General features: G+C 36.1%; 7 protein-coding genes across 10 annotated transcripts; 3 read left to right on the top strand and 4 right to left on the bottom strand.

The window, feature by feature from the left end:
• Positions 1-8: 8 nt before the first annotated feature.
• Positions 9-4863, bottom strand: LOC106657172 (thioredoxin domain-containing protein 11). Of its 3 annotated transcripts, none has more exons than XM_014378539.2 (11): positions 4776-4863; positions 3978-4354; positions 3706-3916; positions 3406-3636; positions 3136-3339; positions 2867-3064; positions 1968-2789; positions 1662-1892; positions 1381-1574; positions 939-1296; positions 9-863 (listed from the first exon to the last, which is right to left on the bottom strand). In XM_014378539.2, exons 2-11 carry the CDS (start codon positions 4241-4243, stop codon positions 744-746), a joined length of 2835 nt encoding a protein of 944 aa, XP_014234025.1. In that variant the 5' UTR covers positions 4244-4354; positions 4776-4863; the 3' UTR covers positions 9-743. The 3 variants fall into 3 exon arrangements, with proteins under 3 accessions (XP_014234025.1, XP_014234026.1, XP_014234027.1); XM_014378540.2 differs by lacking the exon at positions 4776-4863 and adding an exon at positions 4654-4734; XM_014378541.2 differs by lacking the exon at positions 4776-4863 and adding an exon at positions 4538-4605.
• Positions 4864-4963: 100 nt separating this feature from the next.
• Positions 4964-7242, top strand: LOC106657173 (phosphatidylinositol N-acetylglucosaminyltransferase subunit Q). The gene is made up of 6 exons (XM_014378542.2): positions 4964-5056; positions 5132-5992; positions 6066-6346; positions 6419-6611; positions 6683-6797; positions 6953-7242. Exons 2-6 carry the CDS (start codon positions 5183-5185, stop codon positions 7141-7143), a joined length of 1590 nt encoding a protein of 529 aa, XP_014234028.1. The 5' UTR covers positions 4964-5056; positions 5132-5182; the 3' UTR covers positions 7144-7242.
• A 16-nt stretch (positions 7243-7258) lies between these two features.
• Positions 7259-8266, bottom strand: LOC106657174. Its single transcript, XM_014378545.2, has 2 exons — positions 7885-8266; positions 7259-7795 (listed from the first exon to the last, which is right to left on the bottom strand). The coding sequence occupies exons 1-2, from the start codon at positions 7935-7937 to the stop codon at positions 7408-7410; spliced, it is 441 nt and encodes a 146-aa protein (XP_014234031.1). The 5' UTR covers positions 7938-8266; the 3' UTR covers positions 7259-7407.
• A 395-nt stretch (positions 8267-8661) lies between these two features.
• On the bottom strand, positions 8662-11687 carry LOC106656964 (pre-mRNA-splicing factor SYF1). The gene has a single exon (XM_014378183.2). The coding sequence runs from the start codon at positions 11424-11426 to the stop codon at positions 8817-8819; it is 2610 nt and encodes an 869-aa protein (XP_014233669.1). The 5' UTR covers positions 11427-11687; the 3' UTR covers positions 8662-8816.
• A 158-nt stretch (positions 11688-11845) lies between these two features.
• LOC106656889 (SET and MYND domain-containing protein 4-like) lies at positions 11846-14344 on the top strand. Of its 2 annotated transcripts, XM_023462096.1 has the most exons (5): positions 11846-12289; positions 12373-12626; positions 12709-13274; positions 13350-13621; positions 13690-14344. In XM_023462096.1, exons 1-5 carry the CDS (start codon positions 12248-12250, stop codon positions 14311-14313), a joined length of 1758 nt encoding a protein of 585 aa, XP_023317864.1. In that variant the 5' UTR covers positions 11846-12247; the 3' UTR covers positions 14314-14344. The 2 variants fall into 2 exon arrangements, with proteins under 2 accessions (XP_023317864.1, XP_014233532.1); XM_014378046.2 differs by having other exon boundaries at positions 11846-12626.
• Positions 14345-14544: 200 nt separating this feature from the next.
• On the top strand, positions 14545-15569 carry LOC106656918 (thioredoxin, mitochondrial). The gene is made up of 4 exons (XM_014378103.1): positions 14545-14652; positions 14778-14960; positions 15030-15153; positions 15226-15569. Exons 2-4 carry the CDS (start codon positions 14785-14787, stop codon positions 15340-15342), a joined length of 417 nt encoding a protein of 138 aa, XP_014233589.1. The 5' UTR covers positions 14545-14652; positions 14778-14784; the 3' UTR covers positions 15343-15569.
• On the bottom strand, positions 15387-16606 carry LOC106656917 (uncharacterized protein C7orf50 homolog). The gene is made up of 4 exons (XM_014378102.2): positions 16412-16606; positions 16237-16332; positions 15941-16124; positions 15387-15858 (listed from the first exon to the last, which is right to left on the bottom strand). The coding sequence occupies exons 1-4, from the start codon at positions 16528-16530 to the stop codon at positions 15571-15573; spliced, it is 687 nt and encodes a 228-aa protein (XP_014233588.1). The 5' UTR covers positions 16531-16606; the 3' UTR covers positions 15387-15570.
• Positions 16607-22704: the final 6098 nt, after the last annotated feature.

The following is a 22704-nucleotide window of genomic DNA, read 5'->3' as shown; positions in this document are numbered from 1 at the left end:
TGAGGTTCTTTTCAAGTATTACATTGGTAATAAAAACATTTGTTAAATACATATTTTTTATTTGATATTATATTACACATTCGTTTTATCAAGCACACTAATAAAATAGGTATTGTTTTTAACACTCACGCTCGTTTCACAATTTTCAATGAATCTTACATCGATTTGTTTCTAATTCTATAACTCTAATTTTAAAATAAATCTGATATAATTTTACAATATAGTAGTTCATGATTGTTTTTTGGTCACTTTAAAACCACATCAATTAAACACAATTTGCTTGTAGCACCTCTTATTCTTAAATAACAAAAAAAAAATTCGATTTTTTCTTAATATTATAACAATTGTGATGATTTTATTATCCTTAAAAACTATTAAAAAACAAGTGTAATTTCGTTGTACATAATTCATTTGCTTTTTTCAGTCTAACATGACTAAATTGGACTATAGCATAACAATAGGGAATGTGTTTCTTGATGAGATTGTAAGTATTTGAAGAAAAATATAGCTCTCTTATGGCAAGAAACATATACTAATTATTTAGTTTCTTCTTACTCGCATCAAAAGCTAGATTCTTTTAGAAAATTTTATCGGAATACCCGAAATGTTACGATTGGACATTACGAAGAATTCACAAATATTCTTTGCATTGCCGTTTTTAAATTGTCGTCGGGTAAAATGGTTCAACTCGGAAAGAGTGCATAGTTCAGCAATAAATTTATTAAATTAGAAAATCTAGTATATCACAAACTTTTCTGTTCCTTTTCTTCATTGCTGGAAGTAGAATTAGTTGTTTTTCTATTCTGTCGCAGCTTTTCTATTTTTCTATAAAAAGTCCGGAACTTGCTTCTCAACACTCCTACCTGTAAGCGAAGATCCAAAAAAATTATTACCGGAATTAATACCAAACATTACTCATACAAAACATTATTAATTACCATGTGTGTATCTTTATCGAGCTTTTTACAGGTCTGAAGCTCCAGATGAACCTCTCTGATTAAGGCCAGCTTGAGCAACAAAATTTTCTTCCTCGAATTGTTGGGCTCGCCGCTGACGACGCCACGGCGATACTGGTCGAGCCTGCGGAGCTGGCGGAACTCGCGCAGGTGCTCCTCTATCACGTCCAGGCACAGCCATCTGACGCGCTCGACGCAGTCCGAGGAGCCGCCGGTCGCGGCACAGACGTTGATCAGCGCCTCGACGTGCGACTCCGCGTCGAGATTCGCCAGCACGAAATTCAGCAGGTTTCCCACGGAGATGGGCAGCTTCCACGGAAACAGGGTGCTATCCTCTTTTCTGAAATTCGCACGATTTTTTTCTCTCTTATAGAAATGAATTTAGAAAGAGGAGTCGTTGAAGTTGCGTTATCGATGCGCTTACCTTCTAGCGGGGAAAAATAGGATTGAAGGATAACGCGTCATCGTGTACTCCCACGGCAAGTCGTTATTGTCGCCGTCGATCCTCACGAATTCTAAATGGTCCATTTTGGCGAGGTAATGCGCAACGGTCAGGTAAACGTAAGCGACGGCACTGCAGAATCCACAGTATGGCGAATGATACATCACAACTACGTCCTGTGTTGGACAAAAAGACAAAAATTGTGTTCATTTCGAGTTTGACCTCATCTTACGCATAATTATTCAAAACTCGTGAGAACGAACCTTATCGGGATTGAGTATCGTTTTCAGAAATGTTTCGGTAGACAATTCTTCCACGCATACTCTCGATTGTCCATCGGACTCGCACTGCTGCTTCGTCGCGGGCGTGCGAATGAATCGCTGAGGATTGTTCGAGCGCAGCGTTCGTCTGAGATATCCGTGCGTATAATTGTTGATGAATCGCGCCAGGGTATTGCGGCCGAAATCGTCTTGCAGTACGTACTGAGATTCGTCCTGCGGCGAGAAAATAAAACGACTCGTGAAACGGATGTCTCGCTCGATACATAGGAGAAAGCGAATGATTCTTACCATTGGGTCGAGTATCACGAGAGCCGTTTTATCCGATTTGTCACCGAGCTCGATACCGAGGCCCTCGGAGAAGTGAAAATAATGCAAACTGTCGATCGCCACCAACGCCAGAGTCTTGTTCACGTGGCATCTGTCCTTGGTGAGCTGGACTTCCTCCTCTTTCGAATCGGCGGCGGCGTCGTCTTCGTCGCGAGGAAACACAGGCCTTCGGTAGCTGTATCCGGCGAGAAATCGGCGACACTCCTCGCGTTCGTGGGCCTTCTGTACCGACGCCGCCGATCGAGGATCGATCCTCTCGACTTCTTCTTCGTCGTTTCCCGTATCGCTGGATCGCTCGTCGCAGCTCTCGTTGGCCGAGCAGCTGTTGTTGTCCTCGTTGTCGCCTTCGAAGCTGCCAGGACGAGCGTAAGTCGCCGTCGGACGTTCGTCCAGAATCAGTGGCAGTTCGGCGCCGAACACGTCGAGGCTGCGACAGGCCAACGCCCCGGGCGCGGCGCAGACGGCCTGCGACTCGTCCCTCGGCAACGGCTGCTTCTTCGTGCACGAGACGCAGCGATTCGTCGGCGTGCCCGTGCAACACTCCACGGTGATGTTGCTCCAGGACCTTTCGCGTCTGGCGACCCTCTGCGCGAGAATCGACTCCTGGTGCAGCTGCTGCCGTTGCTGCTGCTGCTCCTCCTCGTCGAGTAGACCCGTGCAGTATTCTCGGCGCTTGAAGGCTCGCTGTGCCGCAGCGTTTCGACTCTCGCGCAGCCTCGACACCGTGTCGTTTATTTGCGGATTGCCGACGCAGTCGTAGTATTGAAGTCCTATTTCTCTCAACTGTTGGTGAAAAAAAAGTAGAGGGAAATTAAAGTATTCGCCTGAATTATTATCTTATTCGACCGTCGAATACTCACTAAATTATAATTATCGTTATCGAAATGAAGAGGATTACGTGGAGTAAATAAAAATAAAACAGGGCCGTCCCATAAGTAAGGAGCAAAAGTTAGAGATTTACTGCCGGGTGGTTGGATCCAAGTTACGACTCGGTGGAGAGAACTGCTTATCCAATTGTTGATATTATCTGAAGTCCATTTACTCGTGTCTGGATAAAACTAAAATCGTAGGGGTAATACAATTAGAAAAAATTAAATTGTAATGTAAAAATATGATATCATTACAGTACCAAAGTTTCGTTCCACATCAATAAACTAGCTGAAGGGAATTTCATTACTCCGTGATCCTCTATAAGATCTTTATTTATTACTGCTACAAATGCTACTTCCCCATTGGGATCACGTTCTAGATTTCGCAAAGCCGCTCGATAAAATTCTCTGTAACCTGGACTTCTTGATATACCGTCAAAACGAAAGTAGCCAATCATTACGGCCTTTGATTGAAAAAATAATAATTTTATGAATTACTCAATATTTTCAATAAAAATTAGTTAACTTACATCATATGATTTCAATAATTCCATTATTTCATCGTCTTTGCTAACTCTTATTATAGGATTCATAAAGTTATGTATGAAGCGTATCATGTAAGGTGCACTCCGAACTCCTTTGTACTGAATTCCTGATTCTTTTGCTGGATACATCATAAGAACAGGATAGCTTTGTATCTTACTATATCGAGCCCTACATTCTGATCCTGGATGCCAACAGTTTATTGCAGCAAAAAACACCTGTATTCATAATTAATATTGTAATGATTGTAAATATCATTTTTCTGTTCATTCAGAATTGATGGTAACCTGAGAATTGTAGTACTGGGCAACTTTTTCAAACTCTTCTTTTACAATTTGACTTTCTGCATCCCATGGAGCATAATACATTACAAAACAGAAATCAAAATCTGTTACTCTATCAATTAGTGCTCCTAAATGACCCTTATAGTAATCGAGAACTAAGGAACTTTCATTGAAAAATGGCCTTGCAATAGGAGGTTTTGATATTCGTGGTGGTCTGAAAGAATAATAAACTTTTAGTTTATAATTCTTTTTCCATTAAAAATGTTATCACTTACGAACTGTGTAATGCTGCAAGTGCTGTAAAAGCTATGGCAAGAAAAAAACATATTGTTTCTCTGGCATATGTGAACATTTTGCTAGATAGTTTTTCATCCAGTAATATCTTGGAACTTCTGACTTCAATTTTGGTATTGGATTTTCTAAATAGCTGTTGACTGCTAATTTTTTGCTGCTGTGATAGCTGTTGTTCTGATTCTTCAGCATTGCTAGCTGAAGTATTTAAATTTACTTTTGAATCTTGGCGATTCTCTTCGTTTGACATTATCCACCAACAGCCAAGCCAAGAGGCCCATTAAACTTTACTACAAGTTTCATTGATATCCCAATGGGATGTTTTGATAAGTTAACATTACGTGATGCAGTTCATCAGAATCTGTTTAATTAAAAAGATAGTTAGGATTAGATTAAATTGTTGCTTGGTAAATCATTCTATAAATAAAACTTAAGATATTTTTTGAATATAATCCAATATGAACATATTGTATTTTGTTAACAACTAAAGTTTAGGTTCAAACGGAACAACTATTGATCTGTGCTTGTTAATTAGGAAAACTACCATTTGAAAAATAAACTTAAGAAACTATTTTTGACTCGATTGTTCTCATATTTAAAGTGTCACAAACATAAGTTTCATTGCAGAAAAAAGAAATGATAACAAAATAAATCACGAACACTCGAAGTTTTGAGCACACGAATCACAACGGTTGTCATTAAAAAACCTGCGGCCAATAGTCAAGTGACAACAACGATCTACGTCAAAGCTTTACCAACGTCTATTGAATTAATAAATGTACCGTTTTTGTTTACGATTTGCTGCGGAAAACTCGGAGTCGCACTCGGCTATATTCTGCGCTCGACGAGTCTGTGTTCGCACGTCTAAATGCAGCCTACTTATATCGTTCTTAATAATTAATCAGTAATTCGATTATCGCAGCTTTATGGAACGAGCTTCTGCCAGTGCTGCGGGTATAAGCCCTAAGTGCAGTACATAGAATAAGTGGTGCGAGGTGCGTGCGTGCGACCGTGGCAGAAGCCAGCCTGATGTTATTCACGAATATCAGCTGATGTCAACGAGGTTATGACTGGCGCGTGTGCGACGACGACTTTTTTGTTGTTGTTGTTTTTGTCATTGTCATCGTTGTTGTTGTAGGTGTTTACATCCACTCATATGAATTGAAAATGTAATCGACAATTGTACGAAATGACCAAGTCGCTGCTGATCTTCGTGCCGGCCGACTTTTATCTGGAGGCCGGCTGCATATACGGGGAATTGGTGCCGAGCAACGACGACGTTGACAACCTCGATGGCGAATACAAATTTTTCGTTCTCGGTGTCCGAGACAATGTGCAGCAGCTCAAAAAGGAATACCCTCGAGGCGACGTTGTGCCGCTCGGCTATTATTACGGCCGGGAAAAGCGTCGAGAGTACTGGGACAAAAAGTTGCCGTGCTGGATCGAGATGTTCTTGTCGCCGCAGAGCAGCAACAATTACGATTATTGCCTGCGAAGCGTCATTCTGAACAATCAAAAGATCGACTTGAACAATTATCATTCGAAGATTGTACTCTACGATCGAGACTATTTGTTAAAAACGGAACTGTACACGGAAAAGTATCCAGCAGATCAGTTTCTCGAATTGCGCAACGTTTTGACTAGGGATGAGTCAAGGAAAAAAAGCCAAAAACAATATACTTGGTTTGGCTGGATAAGAGCCTACTTGTTTAGCTTGCTAGTCTTGAGTTTATTGCATCCGGTGTCGTGGATCGCTGGAATTTTAAAAGCTCTCAGTCCAGGCATCAGATTTTCTTTTCTTGGCTTACATTTAATCAAATGGTTCGAAAGTGCTGAGTGGATGTTGAGAACACTTATAAAGAATAAAAGATTTACTTTAAAAACCACCAATTATCTCATTGCCATGACAATTGATGCTGTACTAGGATACTTATCCATAAAATTTATACTTCACATTGTTGAAGATTCATCATTTTATGAAATTATATATTTTGAACGGGTAAATGTTAGACTCAATTCATGAAGTCAACATTTTGTAGTTGATAGTTAATTTTCAAATTTTTTTTCCACAGAATGTAGTAGATTATGTTAGAAATCTTATAGGCTGGTTAATGGGATCACCAGCAGGCCTGAAGTTGAATCGCCCATTGAATAATATATTAGGAGAATTTTTTTTATACCACTTACATTTATGGTTGTCATTTTTACTAGCAGTAAATCCTGTAATGGAATTTGGTTTTGCAATTCTTTTATTTTTTGGCAAACTTGGAATAACATGTCAAATGGCTATTATTGCTGATCTTTTAACACTTGTGAGCTTTCACACTTATTGCATTTATGTCTATGCACAAAGGTAAATAAAATCATTCATAATGATTTCAATAGAAATAAAAATTTTTTTTCTAATAATAATTTTTATCAACAGGTTATTTGCTTTACAATTACAAGGACTCATAGCATTATTCAGATTATTTCTTGGTAAAAAGAAAAACCCTCTAAGAAACAGAGTAGACTCTTGTGAATACGAGACTGATCAGTTATTTATTGGTACTTCATTGTTTACCATTTTATTATTTTTGATGCCCACCATCTGGGTTTATTATTTTGTTTTTTCAACTGTAAGTTGTCACAATAATAAAGTTTCATTCTTAAACAATGTAATATATTAATAAAAGTTTTAAACTTTTAGCTTAGAGTTATCATGATTGGTCTTGGTGGTTTCCTAACAAGATTAAAATTTTATCTACAAATCATGCCAATTTATGTTTATTTTAAATGGCTCTTTTGTACTAAAGAAACAACCGGTATGTAATTTATTTGTTAATTTATAATAATTAAATTCAAATTGAAAATACTTTATAAGAAATGTGATTCAAACTTTTCTTCAAAATAAATTTTAAATTTGAATTTTGTAAAAAGTAATTGAGCAGATTATCAAAATTTAATGAAATTGTTGCAGGTTCTATTGGAATTCAATTACTGAAAAGACAAGTAAAAGGTCCTACAATTTTGAAAACCAAACCTGTAATGGCATCATGGAGCATAACATGGAAAAAATCTATTCCAGATACATTCAGCTTACACCCACCCATTGAATGGAATAGAATAATCAGTGATTTAATTTGGGGAAAATTATTATATCCTCTATAGTCTATCAGTTGTCTATTATAGTGTAGATTATGTATTATATGAGAAATGTAAAATTATATATATTTTTATGTCAATAATAAAAAGTGTACGTCAAATAAGTGTCAAAAAGTTTAAAATTAAGCATTTACAAACAATTTAATCAATACAGTCTGCAACAAGAAGTACACAAGAAAGGAAAACATTTTAATAGAATACTATATGTACACAATTCACTGTCAGATATTTACACTCTTACAAAACATTACTTTCATCGTCCTAGACTAATCACCTTTTTTGTTCAGCTTGCTTAGCTGCCTCCAACTTCTTCCTTTTATTTTCCTCGTGATAAATTATAAAATCGGGCTTCTGATGAAAGTTGTAATCTGGAAATGCCTTCTCAATTCCGACCACGGTCTCGGTCAACGGGGCGTAAATTCGCTCGTCCAAGTCGTTCTCCTCTCGCAGATAGCAGAAGTAGATCATGAACGCGGCGACGCTGATCATCACCGAGTACTCGGACCACCAGACCCTCTCGATCGGCGGACCACCGGCTCGGCTGTACTCGGCTTTCCATTTCGACGCCTCCGACTGGGACCACTTGATCGGCTCATCCTCGGCGTCCTGCGTCGACTTCAGGCGACGTTGTTGTGAGACGACGTTACGAGCGATCGATCTGTCCGGGCAGCGACGAAAGTAGGTGTAAAAGTTTTTCTCTCGATATGTTTTGACACGACACCGTTTGTATATTTTGTGGATACTTACCGATTGATTCTGCATAAATTCTGAAAGACAGGGCTTAACCTAGGCACGAGCATTTTTTTTATTGTGAGCAATAAATTCGTAATGACAGTAATGACCGACGAGTCGATTAACTTCGAGCGTAGTTTATCGAACTCGTGAAAACTTTTTAAATTTTAAAACTGAATGTTGAGAAATGACCGTTTCGTAATGTTGCGATAATAATGTGCAAAAATGCAACTACAGTACAACCATTCACCACGATTTGCGCGAGAAAACTGGTCTGCTTGTTTTACTTTTGAAAGCGCATGTGCGCCGAGACTGACATGTGTTTTGATAATTTCATCTGTAGAAATGGATTCCATAAATCATAATAATCATGTATTATAGGCAGGCTCGAATTATTACTTATAGAACAGGCCTTACGACTTTTATTGTAAATGCAGTGCATCAAAGAGATAGCAGTTCAAGATTTTAAATTTATAGAATTTATGTATCAATATCAAAAATAAAAAATGTTATAAAGAAATCAAATTCGTCTTTGTACATTATTACTCACTCAACTTTTCTTTGAAAAATTTGAAAAATCGATTCTCATCCGTAGTCCTATACCAATTTAACTTTAGTTAATTAAATAAAATGAATGAATATTTTCAATCAAGGTTTTCAAGACAATAATAAATCTGATGTTTTATATTTAAAGTTTTTCTATTTATTAATTTACTCCTTGCATGAGCAATATGTTTATTCATTTGAAGCAATTTAAAAGCTATAAATTATTTAAAACTTCAAACTGAAAACTGTTACTTAAAAAAAAATTTTAATTTATTACAATATCATAAATACAATATTATACAGTATCATTAATTGAGTAATGATATTAACAATTATTTTTAACTATGATTTCATTCATATAGCTACATTTTATAGAAAATATATTTATAGAATCAATGTATTTAGTCGTTTTCATCGTCATTTTTCAAGCCACCAAATACTTGAGTTGGAATTTGTTGTTGTTCAACAGGAACATCTTCAGTTTCGCCATTTTCGCTATTATCTTGGTCCATTTCGTCGTCGTCGTCGTCATCATCATCGTCGTCGACGTCCATGGCATCTGCATCGATGTTAATTTCGTCTGGGTTAACAACTTTTGGTTCTGCACTTGCTCCACCAACTGTAGCTCCTCGAACGAAGTTGATTGTGTGGGCAGAGCGCATGATTTCTTGCTGTTCACCAGATTTCGTTGTGGCTGCATTCAAAGAATCCATGGCACTGATTGGCTCATTATTTTCACTAGATGTTAATGCTTGAGCCGATAAGTTGATCTGTGTTGTATTATACGCAGCCTGGATTGAACGTTTTATCCTAAGCATCTCTCTCATTGTGTCTTCATTACCGTGGCTTACTTCAAAATCTTTCCAAGTTTGCCAGAACTTGTTGGTCATTCTTGGATCTGAGAATTGACTACAATGAATGTATATTGCTCTTGCCCTATCAACCTCACCGAGTTTGGTTTCCATATCAGCATATCTCATGCACATCTCTCGAGCATTTTCTTCCTTTAATACTTCTATCGCCTTTTCATAAATCTCTCTAGTCTTTGGAACTCCATATATATCTGCTGCTTTTTTAATATAAATATTAAACATTCCGAATCGCTCTTCATCTAACACAGCACCTGTTGCTCTTTCATAAACTGACATTGCATGACGAGCCAAACCATGTTCTTCTTCTAACTTTGCGTACAACAAATATAAAGCCTTTGCATACTTTGGTGGACAATTTTCTAGGCACTGTTCAAACAGGTCTCTACTTCTTTCCAATTTAGATCCACCATATCTTTGTAGGAATTTTGTAAGATATGTATTCCAAATATCATAAACATTTGGCCATCTGAATAGAGCAATGCCTTTCTCATATGCTCTGAAAGCTTCTTCGAAATATTTGTTTTCTTCCAAGAATAGTCCATAATTTATTATGATCTGTGGAGTAGCAATTTTCAAATCTATGATCTTATCATAGACTGCTTTACATGTCTTGAAGGTTCCAAAACTTTCTTCCAAATCAGCATACATTGACCATACTTTTAAAGATTTATACAATCTCGCTTGTACAGTTTCAGTTTCATCGTGGTAAGCTACTTTTCTGGATGGCATTGCCGTAGCACGGTGCATCAACTTTAATGCTTCAGCATAACAATCATGGCGTATTTCCATTTCAGCCCACTCACACCATACAGAAGCTAGATCATCGACTTTAAGATAAGGTACAAGAATGGCTTTCTCAAATACTGTCCTGGCATCTGACAGTTGCCCATTTTTTTCATAAAAATTGGCAAATGCCACCCATAAAGTGTGTAATTTTCCAGCAGCTTGTTTGGGTTCGACTGTCTGCACAGCTTCAGTATAAGTATTAATGATTTCATGAGGTTGGCCTTCATACAATTTTACTCGTTCATGCCACTGCGAAACATTATGTGGATTTTGTCTTAAAGTAACTGAATTCAATAACAATAATCTTCTGCTCATAAGATGTTCAAGTCTGGCAATCCTCAGCTCCAAATCAATATCGTCTTCTGGAGTTGGATTTTCTCCAACTTCTTCCATTTTCCGTTTTATACTTAACTCTTCGAATTGAGCATATGCGTCAAATATTTGTGCAAAATCTCTTACCGTAGAAATGCTTTGAATGCCCTCCTCGTAAATATCTCTAGCTCTTTCAAAAAGAGCACTTCTGACGTAATAGTCAGCAAGAGCATTCCACAAGGGACCAGCTTGGTCGGTGTATCTCCTGAGTCCTCCACGAATGATTGCATCGACATTCAATGATCTGATTTTAGTTGGATTTTTTGATATCAAGTCGCACAGCTCGTTCCACAACTGATGCTTGGATTTCCCATATTTGGAAACGAATTCGTCAGCGTTGACTACTTCGGCGAGTTTGACCGCAGCCTCGTCCAGTTTCCCGATGGATATCAAGTAGTCGATGTACTCCTCCGCCTCCTCGGGTGCTAACTTGAGATACCTGCGAAAGATCCTTATAGCTGTCTCCGGAATGTTGTATTTTTTTACAAACGTCAAGTAGAGCGGCCATATTCTGTGATGCTGAGTGAGAGGCAAGGCACGCAGGGCCCTATCGAAGATGTGCCGCGTTCTCTTCACGAGATCTTGCTCGGTCATGAATTGACAATAGTCCATCCAGATCCTTGGCATTTTGTGCATGAAAACCAGGGCCCGCTCGAAGATGTGATTGAGCTGCTCGTACATCGGATCGTCGATGCGTCGGCCTTTGAGACGCTTGAGCCTGTGCTGCAGATAGGCGTACCAGAGCTTGTAACTGCCTGGCAATTCCTTCAGAGCTCTCTCGTAGACGACGTTCAAGTTCGAGCTCTTGCTGGCGGTCAGATGCTCGATGTAGCGCTGCCAGTGTTTGACCGAGTAGGGATTGCGTACGATCTCCTCCTCGTACACCACGTCCTCGGTCGTGATGGAGAGCTCCTGCTCGCTCTTGTTGTTGTGCTTCTCCATTTTATTACCACCGTTAACGGTTTGAGTGGACAAGACCATCGAGTTGAATTTTACACGACTGATTATTATAAGTAAACAACGAATAGGTCACTAAACACTTGGTTACAAGTAGCGTGCGTGTGAGATAGCCGGCTGCTCTCTGAAGCTGCACTGTTTTGAACTATCAATCGAGGAGGTTGCGTTTGTTTAGTAGTCAGGCGTCAGGTAACGTCACCACTTGGTAAATGACGGATCGATTGCTACAAACTGAAATTTGAAATTTTAATTTTACCTATTATTTTTTCGTTTTTTTGTGCAATCTATGAAAGTAGCATAGTAGAAGTTATGCAGATGATTGCTTAACGTTTTTATGCATTCAAAAAATTTTTTTTTAATATTTAATTTTTGGTTTTTTGATTTTTGTGTGGATGATGACTTCTGCTAGACGCATGGCTTAGCCTGTATCGAGTGCTCAAAGATTTGTTTTGCCTTACTCGGCACTTGTGTTGCGGGTTTTAAGTCACGTCTAGTGTTAATCATGCCGGTAGCGAATTAACATAATCAAAGATACTTTATTTAACGTTCTATGATAGTTGTTAATATAATACAGTGCTGCTTTAAAGTGTATTTTTGAGCATTTATTTTGCTACATCAAGAGGTTAAATTTATAAACTATTTTGAACTTAGGTTCTAGTTGGAAATGACATTAACAATGTCTACGGAAGATAATTATTTTGAACAAATGATACAGTATTATTTTACTGTTGACGATGTGAAGAATCTTTTAGAAACTCAGCATGAAAATGAATCCAAGTGTTCTGACTGGGCAAAAATATTGAGACTGGAAGGTACTCAAAAATTTCTGGATAAGAAATGCCACGATGATGCAGTTCACGCTCAAATTTGGGACTGTTATGCTCGCAGTAAGTTGTATGCACCTCCAAATTCGGAAAGTCTTGCTTTATCTTACTGCAATCAATCAGCATTTTTATTTCATACTTGCAAGTACAAGGAATGTATAGAAGATATAGATAGAGCCTTAAAAATCACAAACTCAAATGAATTAAAGTTCAAATTGCTCTGTCGTAAGGCTAGATGTCTGGCCTATCTTGGAAAAGAAGATAAATATGATGTATTTAACAAGGCTAAATTACTGATAAATAAATCTAACGAGACATACTTCAAAAGAAAAAAATTTACTCAATGCCTTAAAAAAGTCGAGAGAATTTTTCAAAAATTTGCGTATAAAGAAGTAGATCAGTAAGTTATAAATGATTCACTTAATGCATGATGCTTTTTAAAAAAATATTAAAATCAAATTAAATTTGCTTTTTTTTTCTAGTAAAGTGATTTGGTCCAATAAATCCAATGGTGAATTGTCTTATTCTCCTGATCAATTGACCACTGACATGAAGAATCTTTATACTCCAAAAAAAAGCAAAATATGTCACTATACAGATAATTCTCATCGAGATATACTGTATGAAAAAGAGTCTGAGGGACTTTTCACTTCAGTTCGTGTTGAAAATAATGCACAACAAGGCCAGCATCTAGTTGCTTCTCGTTATATTCAACCAGGTGAGCTGGTAATAGTGTCAAAGCCAACAATTACAGTACCAAGTTTCAAAAAGCCAGCCAACTTTTGTGACCATTGTCTTGGAGTTGCCTGGGCTGGGATACCTTGTAACGATTGCACTCATGTTATTTATTGTTCTGACAAATGTAAAATTGAGGCTGAAAAGCTGTACCATGATGTTGAATGCAATTTGATTGATAAAATAGTGGATGGAAATAGTTTTTATAATTATTTGATTCATTTATCAATCAGAATAGTCATTGCAGGTGTAAAAGAATTTAAGAGTATAGAGAATTTAAAAAAAGCAGTTGAGAAAATTGATTATAATAAAGGTATGTCAAAGTGAACTTTTTTATATTACATTTTATCTTTATTTATATTGAAAATGTGAATTTTTTGTCCTCTAGCACAAAACAATTCTTTTGATGATGCAGAATTTCCTTACTCTTCAATTGTAAGTTTGTTAGCATATGCTTGCAATCAAGTCAGTGAAGAAGCTACCGCTTACCTTGCGCACGAAAGTTGTAGGTCAGTAATTTTACTTGCTAAGATGAAAGATTTTCTTGGCAAAAACATTGGGTTCGATTCGATTGAGGACTTCACAAAAAATCACGATGCAGTATTCATAGGCTCACTGATATTTAGAATAGCTCTCATTACTCATGATTACGGAATCAAAGTGAGTATTTCTAACTACAATATTTTACACAGCTTTATCATTCGATGACATGAAATGAATTCAATCAGGTGATCGAGCAAGAAGGCCGCTGCCCGGAAAACGCCGGTAACGCATGTCTCTCCCCGACGCCCTGTTGCGAGCGAGGATACTCGATCAACGGCCTGGCGCGACTGATACCCCATAGCTGCAACCCCAACGTGAGATCGATGAAGACCGGGCCCGGTCGCGAAATCTGGTACGCCATACTGCCGATCGAGGAGGGCGAGCCGCTCGTCGAGACCTACGGTACGGCCTTCTTCGAGCTGGCACTGGAGCATCGCAGACCCGGGCGGGATTGCGGCTGCGTCGCCTGCCACGAGGAATGGCCGCCGGTGCTGACCGAGGCCAATACCGACGAGGTCGCCGAATTTTACGCGTACGTCTTCAGACAGGTACTGGACAGCTGCGAGACCCGAGCCAAGAGGCACAAACTCGTCAGATTGATACGCAAGTTCGGCTTGGTCCATCAGAGGATAATCGAGGAATTGAAATCGATCGTGGAGGCGGCTTATTATTATTATGTCCAGCCTTCGGCTTGTATTTCCGCCGGAGTATTTCTGATGATATATGTTTTTAATAAACTGTACGGATTGAGGATGATATTGCCGCACAAATGTAGAAAAGTCGATCGCGAGTCTTCGGGCACATTGTAAAACTATCGAGTGTGCAATGTTTATAATAAGAGATGTCCTATAATATATATATATTTTATGAAATTCAATTAAACAAAATCGTAATAATTTTTATAAAAAATAAAATATCAATTTTTGTTTTTAAACCTACCGCTCAACTTATATTTCAAATTTCAATCGTCGAGCAACTCCATCTACACTCAATCGTAACCTCACATTTTGTCGTCTGTTCGTTATTTGCGTTATACTGAATGCAAAAGCGTGTGTGGTGGTCGGTACACTTCTATTTATACTTGACTATTTATCGAGTTATCATCTTGCTAACAACGTATTTTCATTGTAATTGACTTTGACGATTGGGTAAGATTATGCGATTGATATTTTTCTTTCGAGTTCATTAAAATTTAACCATTTTTATGTAATATTGCAACGACGCACAGTATTCATTGTGTATATGAATTAATTGTTGTCTGTCTTATAATCAGAAAAAACATGTTGAGAACCGGAGTTAGATCAGTTTTGAGGACTCTGCAGTCGAGGACTTTTGCAAGTGCCTCTACGCAAGAACAAGCCGCCAGATCCAGTAGTTTTAAAGTTCAAGACTCCAACGACTTCAATGAGCGCGTCAAAAACTCAAAAGTTCCTGTAATAGTGGACTTTTTCGCGACGTTAGTATTGATTTGAATTAGGTAGAAGTAATTTGACTCTAAGTATTAAATTGAAATTATTTTTTACAGATGGTGTAATCCATGCAGGTTATTGACACCGAGAATAGAACAAGTAGTTGCAGAAAAACAAGGAAAAATTGTTTTAGCCAAAGTAGACATAGATGAAAACACAGATCTTGCACTGGATTACGATGTTAGTAATAGTAACTGGTGATGTTATTTATTTTTTTTCTTATACTGATCTCATTTTCAATTTATTTTGTAGGTCAATTCAGTTCCAGTTCTAGTGGCTATGAAAGATGGGAAAGTTTTGGAAAAAATTGTAGGATTGCAAGACGTTGACAAATTGAAGAAATTTGTTGACAAATACGCTGAAGCTTAAATATCTCCAAAAATCATGATTGTATAATAATTTAAAGCAGCACGTTTGTTGTAAATTAATTAGAGTTTTTATTGTATAGATTATTAAAAACTGTTATATACTTAATTATATGACAATGTCATATTTGGGTATATCAAAAATGCATTGACATTTATTTATCAACTAGTTAATGCTGTTCTATATACAACTTTATGTGATTATAATAAATGTTTTTATCGTAAAGTCAACTTATTCTTTACTACTCAATGCCTCAATAAGTTTTTTTGCTCTTGTGTATTCGGTAGTTTTCTTGCCTTCTTCATCGTTCTCAACACCTTCAGCACCATCCTCTATCTTTTTGATTATTGCTGTTGCTTTATCAGTCAGTTTTTGTCTTGCCAAACCTTTAATTCCTTCAAAATATTCAAGTATAGTCGGGAACATTGAATCAGGTACATATTTGTCACTTAAAAAGTTGTCCATTAACCAAATCTGTTTTAATTTCTCAAACTTCCAATGACTTTTTGCATGTTTCCACTGTAATAAATTTATATTTTTTAATTAAACTCAATTTAAAATGCAGAAATATGAATAATTTATTAAATTAAAAGACATTTACCTTTGAAACATAATTTAATGCTTTTTTAGCACTTTCCAGTTTGCTGGCCTCTCGAGCTAAATTAAGACGTTCTTCGTGCTTCTCTTTTTTAATTTGCCGTATTGATTTTTCTTTTTTTTTTGGTTCTCCTTTACTTTCATCATCACCTTCATTACTTTTTGCAGATGTGACATCTTCTTTATTTCTGTCAAAAAGAAATTATTAAGATTTTTATCAATAAAATGAGACTGTACTCAAATATTGTTAATCTATCGATTCAGGAACTACGATTGTTTTCAATTTCATTGTAAACTCACTTCTTTTTTTCTTTCTTTTTCTTTTTTATCTGTGGTTCATCGCAATCATCCACGCTTTCATTTTGGTCCATGTTGGTAGAAACATCTTCATCATTTCTGTCAAAAAGGAAAACAAAATATAAAATATTTTCAATCAATTTTCAATCATTGAAAACAAATTTCAAAAAATACTCACTCTACTGATTCAGGAACCGAGGATTCTTCAAATTCACTTTGTACTTTCTTATTTTTGATTTTCCTTTTCTTTTTCATTTGTAACTGGCCACTATCATCCGCACTTTTATTTAGACCCATGTTGATTTTATAGCAAAAATAAATACAATACAATAAGGAAATCAATCAGTGATGTATGCGCTCGCAACACGTGCGTCAAGAGACTGCAGACTATGTGAAGCATAATTGTGCTAGCCGCACATGGACGCATGGTTGATGTTTGGCCGCCTGATGGCGTGTGTTCATACCATCAACTGCGTGAGCGGCAGATTTTGAATTATTGAGCCGAATCCAAAATTTTCACATGATTTTTATAATTATTACTGTTTTCGGGACTTTTAAATGTTTCTTTATATTAGAAACAAGATATTAAAATCAAGAATACTAAATTTAAATATTGAAACCACTGCCAATTCATTGGCAAAGAGCTTCCTCCCTGAAATATTTTTCTGCTGTAAATGCTTCATAAGTACCATTCAATTCTGAATCTGTTGTACGTTGGTTAATTTTTAACACAACATTTGTCGACTCGTCATTGTCTTGGACAGAGATCTCTATTCACTGAGCTGCGAGTCCGATAAATATCTATGCTTCAGTTGATGAAACTTAAAACAATCCGACCTTCATTATTTTGCTTTTCAATGCTAAAATTAAAAATTGATATCCAATGTAATTATACTATAACAATATAGTTGGTGCTGTTCTAAAATAATTGACTCACGTACCGTATGGAGGATGAATACTTATCCTTAAGGAGATTGGTAACAGCTTCTTTTAACCGTGGTTTACCATTTGGGCTGTGGTTCCCTTTTCCGGTAACTAATGTATATTTTACCTGTTTGTTTGTTTGCTGTTGTAAAAAATTGTTGACCATTTCCAAAGCTTCGTTGATGTCAAAATAGTGCAGATCAAGAGTAAATTTTGGATCATCTGTCGTCAAATTCAATTGACTACTTAAAAGTAGTAGTCTTATTTTTTTTATTACGGTAGCGGCCTTATGGACCGTCGGATTCTTTGATTTTAACCATTCGTAAAAAGTGGTTCTTAGTTCTTGGATATGAATACGAAATTTGTCCTCGAATTTCAATTTTTCTGCTTTGGCCTAAAAAATGAATAAAAGCAATGTAATGAAAAATTCTTTTGATATATTATCAAATAGTTTAGCAGATATGACGGTTTAAAGAATCAATTATGTTTATAACTTTTAAAAACACCTACTTAGAGAAAATCGACCTGGAAAAAACTTCGCATTCATTTATAATACTTCCATAAAAATTTTTCACAGTAAATACCTTAAAAAAAAGCACTAAAATCCAAATCCCGAAATAGCTGGTATTGAAGATTTTGGTATTGGTGATTGAACAATTTTTCTTCATCCCCTGGTCGAAAGTACGCGGTTTCGCCACAGGGGCGGATCCAGAACCGAAGTTTAGGGGGGTGATCATAAGAAATTTTTTTTGTAAGTTACAAACGTAACACCAAAATTAATCATTGAGATGAATACCAATAGTAACCAAATCAACTTACACGGAAAAACTTTTGACCATGTTTTACGCTCGAATGCTGAAAACGAATCACACTCGAGTTCTACTGAGCTCGTTTCATAACCAGCACTGAGTGCGATTCACGCTCGAGCTCGAGCATGTATCACGCTCGAGTTCGGCTGAGTTTGTTTCAGTGTTGCGGTGAATACGATTTACGCTCAGTCTTGAGCCACTCAGTCACAATTATTGAATAGATTTAACAAAAATGAATAAATATTGAATGTAAGAAATTTATATGGGGTGGTGACTCTCGCAACATTCGTCCACAATGTAATACTTGGTCAATTTGACAATGAGTTAAGTATTATAGTCAAGTGAATTACTATGTAATGACTGTCATTTTGGTTTTACAAACTGTTTTTTAAAATAAATCAATGCAAATATAAAACACAGTATATTAAGCCCCCTTCAGCAGGCTGTAGCGAAAATGAAAAAAAATTTAGATGGAAGTGAAATTTTAACCAATGATAGTTTATTAAATGAAAAGATTATAGATGTTATAGGAAATCTTATTCGCTTTCGAATGATATAATTATAAATGGGTGTTTTAAACCATTTTCAAAAGATATTAAGAATCCAACATATTTGCCCTATGTTCTGTCATGCTAACTCTGTGTGCTGCGTTACGCATATAGACACATTAATCTTTCAAATTCATGATTCATGATTAATTCGCTCTCATCGGCAGAACCCGAGAGCATTTCGTGCTCGGGTCTGAGCATGAACTGTGATCGACTTCGAGCGCGAATATCTTTCCAGATGGAGTTAAGGGTAACATCCTGCTCAGCGTCGGTCATAATACGCACTCGATAGCCCGACTGGAAACTAAATACGGGTGCCCGGACTTATATTCCGGCCCTGATTTGAAAGTAGAACAATATCCTTCTGGCACCTGAAATGGGGTGTAATAAGGTGCTTTTCCGGGCCGGATACGGAGCCCATAAGTTTAAAAAATTTTTTAAATGAACTTCAGGTCCCGTTCAAGACCTGATCAGGCCCAGAGCTCTTATTACATCAATGATTTTGTATATAAATTAATAGACAGTGTATGTTTGTAAGCGTTGAAAATCACATAAAATTAATAATTAAAATGTTTTCTCGCAAAAGAGCTGCGAATAGATTGAGCGTGAAAGATTATCGAGATAAAATAAAACTCATAAGTGCAGAATATGATGAAAATAGTGAAAAACCTCCATCAGAACCTCCTTTAAAAAAAAAAGAATTGTTTAATGATTATGTAGAAATGAAGTTTGGTGTTAATGATGCATCTAATAATTATAATGATTCTAATAATTCTAATGAAATAAAACAAAATAGAAATTATGAAAGTGGCGTTAGCTGTGATAAAAGTGATAGCGAGGATTTAATCCTGTTAATAACAATAGTTCTGATTGGGATAGCCATCGTGCCAAAAAAGCCAAAGTTGATTAAATTCTATGGTTTTTAGTTAGGTACTAGTTCTATTGTACTTTTCAGAAATTTCTATTGTACTTCATATTTTATAATCATGTCGAAAATAACGACTATTAGACTGACTAGATTTGTACAATAGCTTAAAAAATTTTAAAACTGTATTATTGTATCTTATATTTTGTTAATAAATGTGTAAATAACATAATCTTAGTTTTTCTGTTTTTTCTTCCCTAGATCGTAATTATATCTAAAAATAATAATTCTAAATCAGGCAAACTCAATTAATTTGTTTATAACAAATTACTCGACCATCTGAGCGAGGTGAGAGTTGAAAATTCGGATTCAGCGGGTCAAAATACGTAGAAAAACACTTCGTTTTTTGTGGGACCTGCCAATGCACACGAAACCCCCTCAGCGCCTAAGGGCGTCTGTACATAGCTCTTACGCGACGCGCTCGTGCGTAATCAGGGTTTCAACTATGCGATGCGAATACTTAGAGGTTAATATTTACTTCCACATTAATCGGATGGGTTCATATTTTATTTTGCAGTTGAAACCCTGATTACGCACGAGCGCGTCGCGGCGCTAACGCGGCGCGTAAGAGCTATGTACAGACGCCCTAAACTAGCACGCCGTGCGCGCTGCGTGTCTGTCGATTTTCGCGTTTGTGTTGAGCTCGCTCCGAAGAGACAGGCACTGGTCGAGTGTTGGGTCGTGTGTCTTGTAAAATCAATATCTCCAAAACTATGCATCCGACATAGATAAAATTTTACACAGTTATTCTGCATAATAAGAGCTACATTTGTGCAAAATTTCGTCGCTTGCTACTATAATTTTTTGTCCAAATCGGCCTTTTTTCAGCTAAGTGCACTACACCGTGACGTCGGATCATCCTTGATGCGCGCCAGAATAAATTTAAAAAAACACAAGCAATGATTCAATGATTATTTATTTTTATGAACCTTAACTTTTAATTCGACATTAATGCTAATTATTTATGATGACAATTCTTCATAATGCTCGTTTCTGATTATTGCAAATAATCGCACACTAAAAATAAAAAACACCCGATCAATATACCTACTAGTTGAAATATACGGGCTTTTTCACGCCGAAATACTCTGTTTAAACTGCGTTTATATTCTGTATCAAAATTCCTATGTTCACAAATAATTCAAATGGTTAATGGTTTAATATTTATGGAAAGTAAGTATGAAAAGTTTTACTTACTAGATTTTTTGGTAAATTCATGTGGCAAAAAAAAATTTCTTGAGTGGCCCTTCTCAAGCTGTTATAAATTTTTTTTTCTTTATCCGGCAACGTGTTACAATTTTTATCCCATTTCTGTAAGTAATCTTCATAGTTTTCTCTAATCTGCAGTGAACTCATAATTGCGTATGTCTTCTATGAAATTTCACGTTGAACTGAGGTAACAATAAATTTCGACTGCGATATATGTATTGAGCGATGTCGCTGCTATATATAAAATATAACGGCGTATACTGCTATGGAGGGGGGAGGGGAGGGGCGAAGAGGAATGAGTGGTATAGCCACTCATGTGTTACTGTGTACTGCCGCGCTACAATATTGTGTGCCTGATATGATCCACAAAAATTGAGTTAGGCACGCTCAATATAGATGAGGGACTTTCACACGATGTATGGTGTAGAGTAGACCGGGTCGTTTTTGAAAAAATTTTTTGTATCGCCTGGGCTCATGGCTGAGCTGAAAGTTCAAGGTTTCAGATGAAAAAAGCCGGGCTGCAGAAGTCAAAAAAGTGACCGGAACCGGTGTCGATAGGCGTTTGAAGTTTAAAAACGTGCTTCGGAAATTTAGCAAAATCGCTCTGAAAATGGCAATCATATAATAGATTGCTAACATTGCTCAGAAGGTAAAATTTATGTCGACAAGACGTTTTCTTGCGTATTTTTATGTGTAGAATCGAATTCCGTAGTCAGTTTTAACCTAGGAGGGCGATTTCATTGAAAAAAATGCCCTTTTTCGATATCTTTATTCTGCGTAAAAAACAAAAAATCGTCTTGTAAACGTTTAAAAATGAACAGAAAAAATTTAGAAAATTTTTTGACACTGCTAAAGTTTAGGATTTTTCATGACGAATCCAATGGTATAAATTAGTATAAACTTTGAAATTAGTTTAATGCAGAAAAATACATCTTTATCCCAAAAAACGACATTACGAAAAATTGAAAAATCGAAAAGTGTATTAGTTTCTTCCAAGAAATGTCTAAGTAGAATCAACTATGGAAAAAATTGCATGAAACTATCTGATAGGTTTTTTTCTCACCTTTCCAACGCCGGTTTCAGAAGTTAAAAATTCGCAAGATTCGCTGAGATACAGCTATTTTTGTACGATACATTTTTTAAGCTTAAATTCTACTTCGCTGGAAATTTTTTCAATCAAGTATAATAATTTCATTTCAACTCTTTTAAATTATTATTTTTTAATGCAAATACAAAGTTCAACTTTTAAAAATAAGTCTTTGCATTGGTTAAATGAGCTAAAAGTCATTGAAATGTTCATCGAATAAAAAATTAAAATTTTTCAAGTTCAAATTCTATTTTCATATTTAATTATAATTGTATTCAGTAATTTTAAAAAGTTATAATTTCCCTTCTCAGAACATTACATACCATAATTTTATAACAAGTAGAAAATTAATGTTCTAATCATCATATATTTTTGAAAAATTTATTGTAATATACCATATGAAAATTATTTATTGTCTTGCTATGTTGATTATTCAATTATACACAAAAAAAAGTGAAAGGGTCAGTTAAAAATTAATCATTCAAACAGTAATTTAAAATAATATTATCAATTTATTAAGTGTCAAATTCATTCAAATACAAAAAAATAATTATATTACAATGTTTTTCTGTTATCGATTAATTATAAAACTACTATGTACAACTTTTTGATGTTTAATTAAATCAATTTTATATTTTTCCTCTAGCATCATCGGAAGAATAGGAGAAATTAATTAATGTTCTCCTCCCTTTCTCGTCTTTTTGTGGCTCGTACTGTAGTAGTAGTAGTGCTTCAACTGCATCTCTTCTTTCTTTTACTTTTTGCTGCAATGTACGTAAGGGTACACCGTAAGCTTTGGCGACCAGAGATTTTGAACGACCTCTAAACGCTAATATAATAGCTATTTTTAGGGCTTGTGGACTGTATTTTTTATATTTTTTGACCTTTTCTTTAGATTTTTTTTCGAGTTTTTCTGAGAATTTTTCTTCAAATTCTTTCTTAATTGTGAGGTCTAGTGGTTGATCATCT

The sequence above is a fragment of the Trichogramma pretiosum genome, unplaced genomic scaffold (assembly GCF_000599845.2).
Source record: "Trichogramma pretiosum strain Unisexual culture from Peru unplaced genomic scaffold, Tpre_2.0 scaffold20, whole genome shotgun sequence".
In the NCBI taxonomy this organism is placed as follows: domain Eukaryota; kingdom Metazoa; phylum Arthropoda; class Insecta; order Hymenoptera; family Trichogrammatidae; genus Trichogramma; species Trichogramma pretiosum.
This window is presented reverse-complemented; position numbering and strand designations above follow the sequence as displayed.

Bases quoted from the DNA above. Each gene is read 5' to 3' on its own strand.
- LOC106657172 (XM_014378539.2), bottom strand. From the start codon at position 4,243: ATGTCAAACGAAGAGAATCGCCAAGATTCAAAAGTAAATTTAAATACT. The intron at 1,297-1,380 runs GTAAGCGCATCG...TGCGAATTTCAG, and splicing joins CTATTTTTCCCCGCTAGAAG to AAAAGAGGATAGCACCCTGT. The intron at 864-938 runs GTAATTAATAAT...CTTCGCTTACAG, and splicing joins TCGATAAAGATACACACATG to GTAGGAGTGTTGAGAAGCAA.
- LOC106657173 (XM_014378542.2), top strand. From the start codon at position 5,183: ATGACCAAGTCGCTGCTGATCTTCGTGCCGGCCGACTTTTATCTGGAG. The intron at 6,347-6,418 runs GTAAATAAAATC...TTTTATCAACAG, and splicing joins ATTTATGTCTATGCACAAAG to GTTATTTGCTTTACAATTAC. The intron at 6,798-6,952 runs GTATGTAATTTA...AAATTGTTGCAG, and splicing joins TTGTACTAAAGAAACAACCG to GTTCTATTGGAATTCAATTA.
- LOC106657174 (XM_014378545.2), bottom strand. From the start codon at position 7,937: ATGCTCGTGCCTAGGTTAAGCCCTGTCTTTCAGAATTTATGCAGAATC. The intron at 7,796-7,884 runs GTAAGTATCCAC...CTGCCCGGACAG, and splicing joins AATTTATGCAGAATCAATCG to ATCGATCGCTCGTAACGTCG.
- LOC106656964 (XM_014378183.2), bottom strand. From the start codon at position 11,426: ATGGTCTTGTCCACTCAAACCGTTAACGGTGGTAATAAAATGGAGAAG.
- LOC106656889 (XM_014378046.2), top strand. From the start codon at position 12,067: ATGACATTAACAATGTCTACGGAAGATAATTATTTTGAACAAATGATA. The intron at 12,627-12,708 runs GTAAGTTATAAA...TTTTTTTTCTAG, and splicing joins GCGTATAAAGAAGTAGATCA to TAAAGTGATTTGGTCCAATA. The intron at 13,622-13,689 runs GTGAGTATTTCT...GAATTCAATCAG, and splicing joins CTCATGATTACGGAATCAAA to GTGATCGAGCAAGAAGGCCG.
- LOC106656918 (XM_014378103.1), top strand. From the start codon at position 14,785: ATGTTGAGAACCGGAGTTAGATCAGTTTTGAGGACTCTGCAGTCGAGG. The intron at 14,961-15,029 runs GTTAGTATTGAT...TATTTTTTACAG, and splicing joins ATAGTGGACTTTTTCGCGAC to ATGGTGTAATCCATGCAGGT. The intron at 15,154-15,225 runs GTTAGTAATAGT...TTTATTTTGTAG, and splicing joins ATCTTGCACTGGATTACGAT to GTCAATTCAGTTCCAGTTCT.
- LOC106656917 (XM_014378102.2), bottom strand. From the start codon at position 16,530: ATGGGTCTAAATAAAAGTGCGGATGATAGTGGCCAGTTACAAATGAAA. The intron at 16,333-16,411 runs GTGAGTATTTTT...CCTTTTTGACAG, and splicing joins TCGGTTCCTGAATCAGTAGA to AAATGATGAAGATGTTTCTA. The intron at 16,125-16,236 runs GTGAGTTTACAA...TCTTTTTGACAG, and splicing joins AAAAAGAAAGAAAAAAAGAA to AAATAAAGAAGATGTCACAT.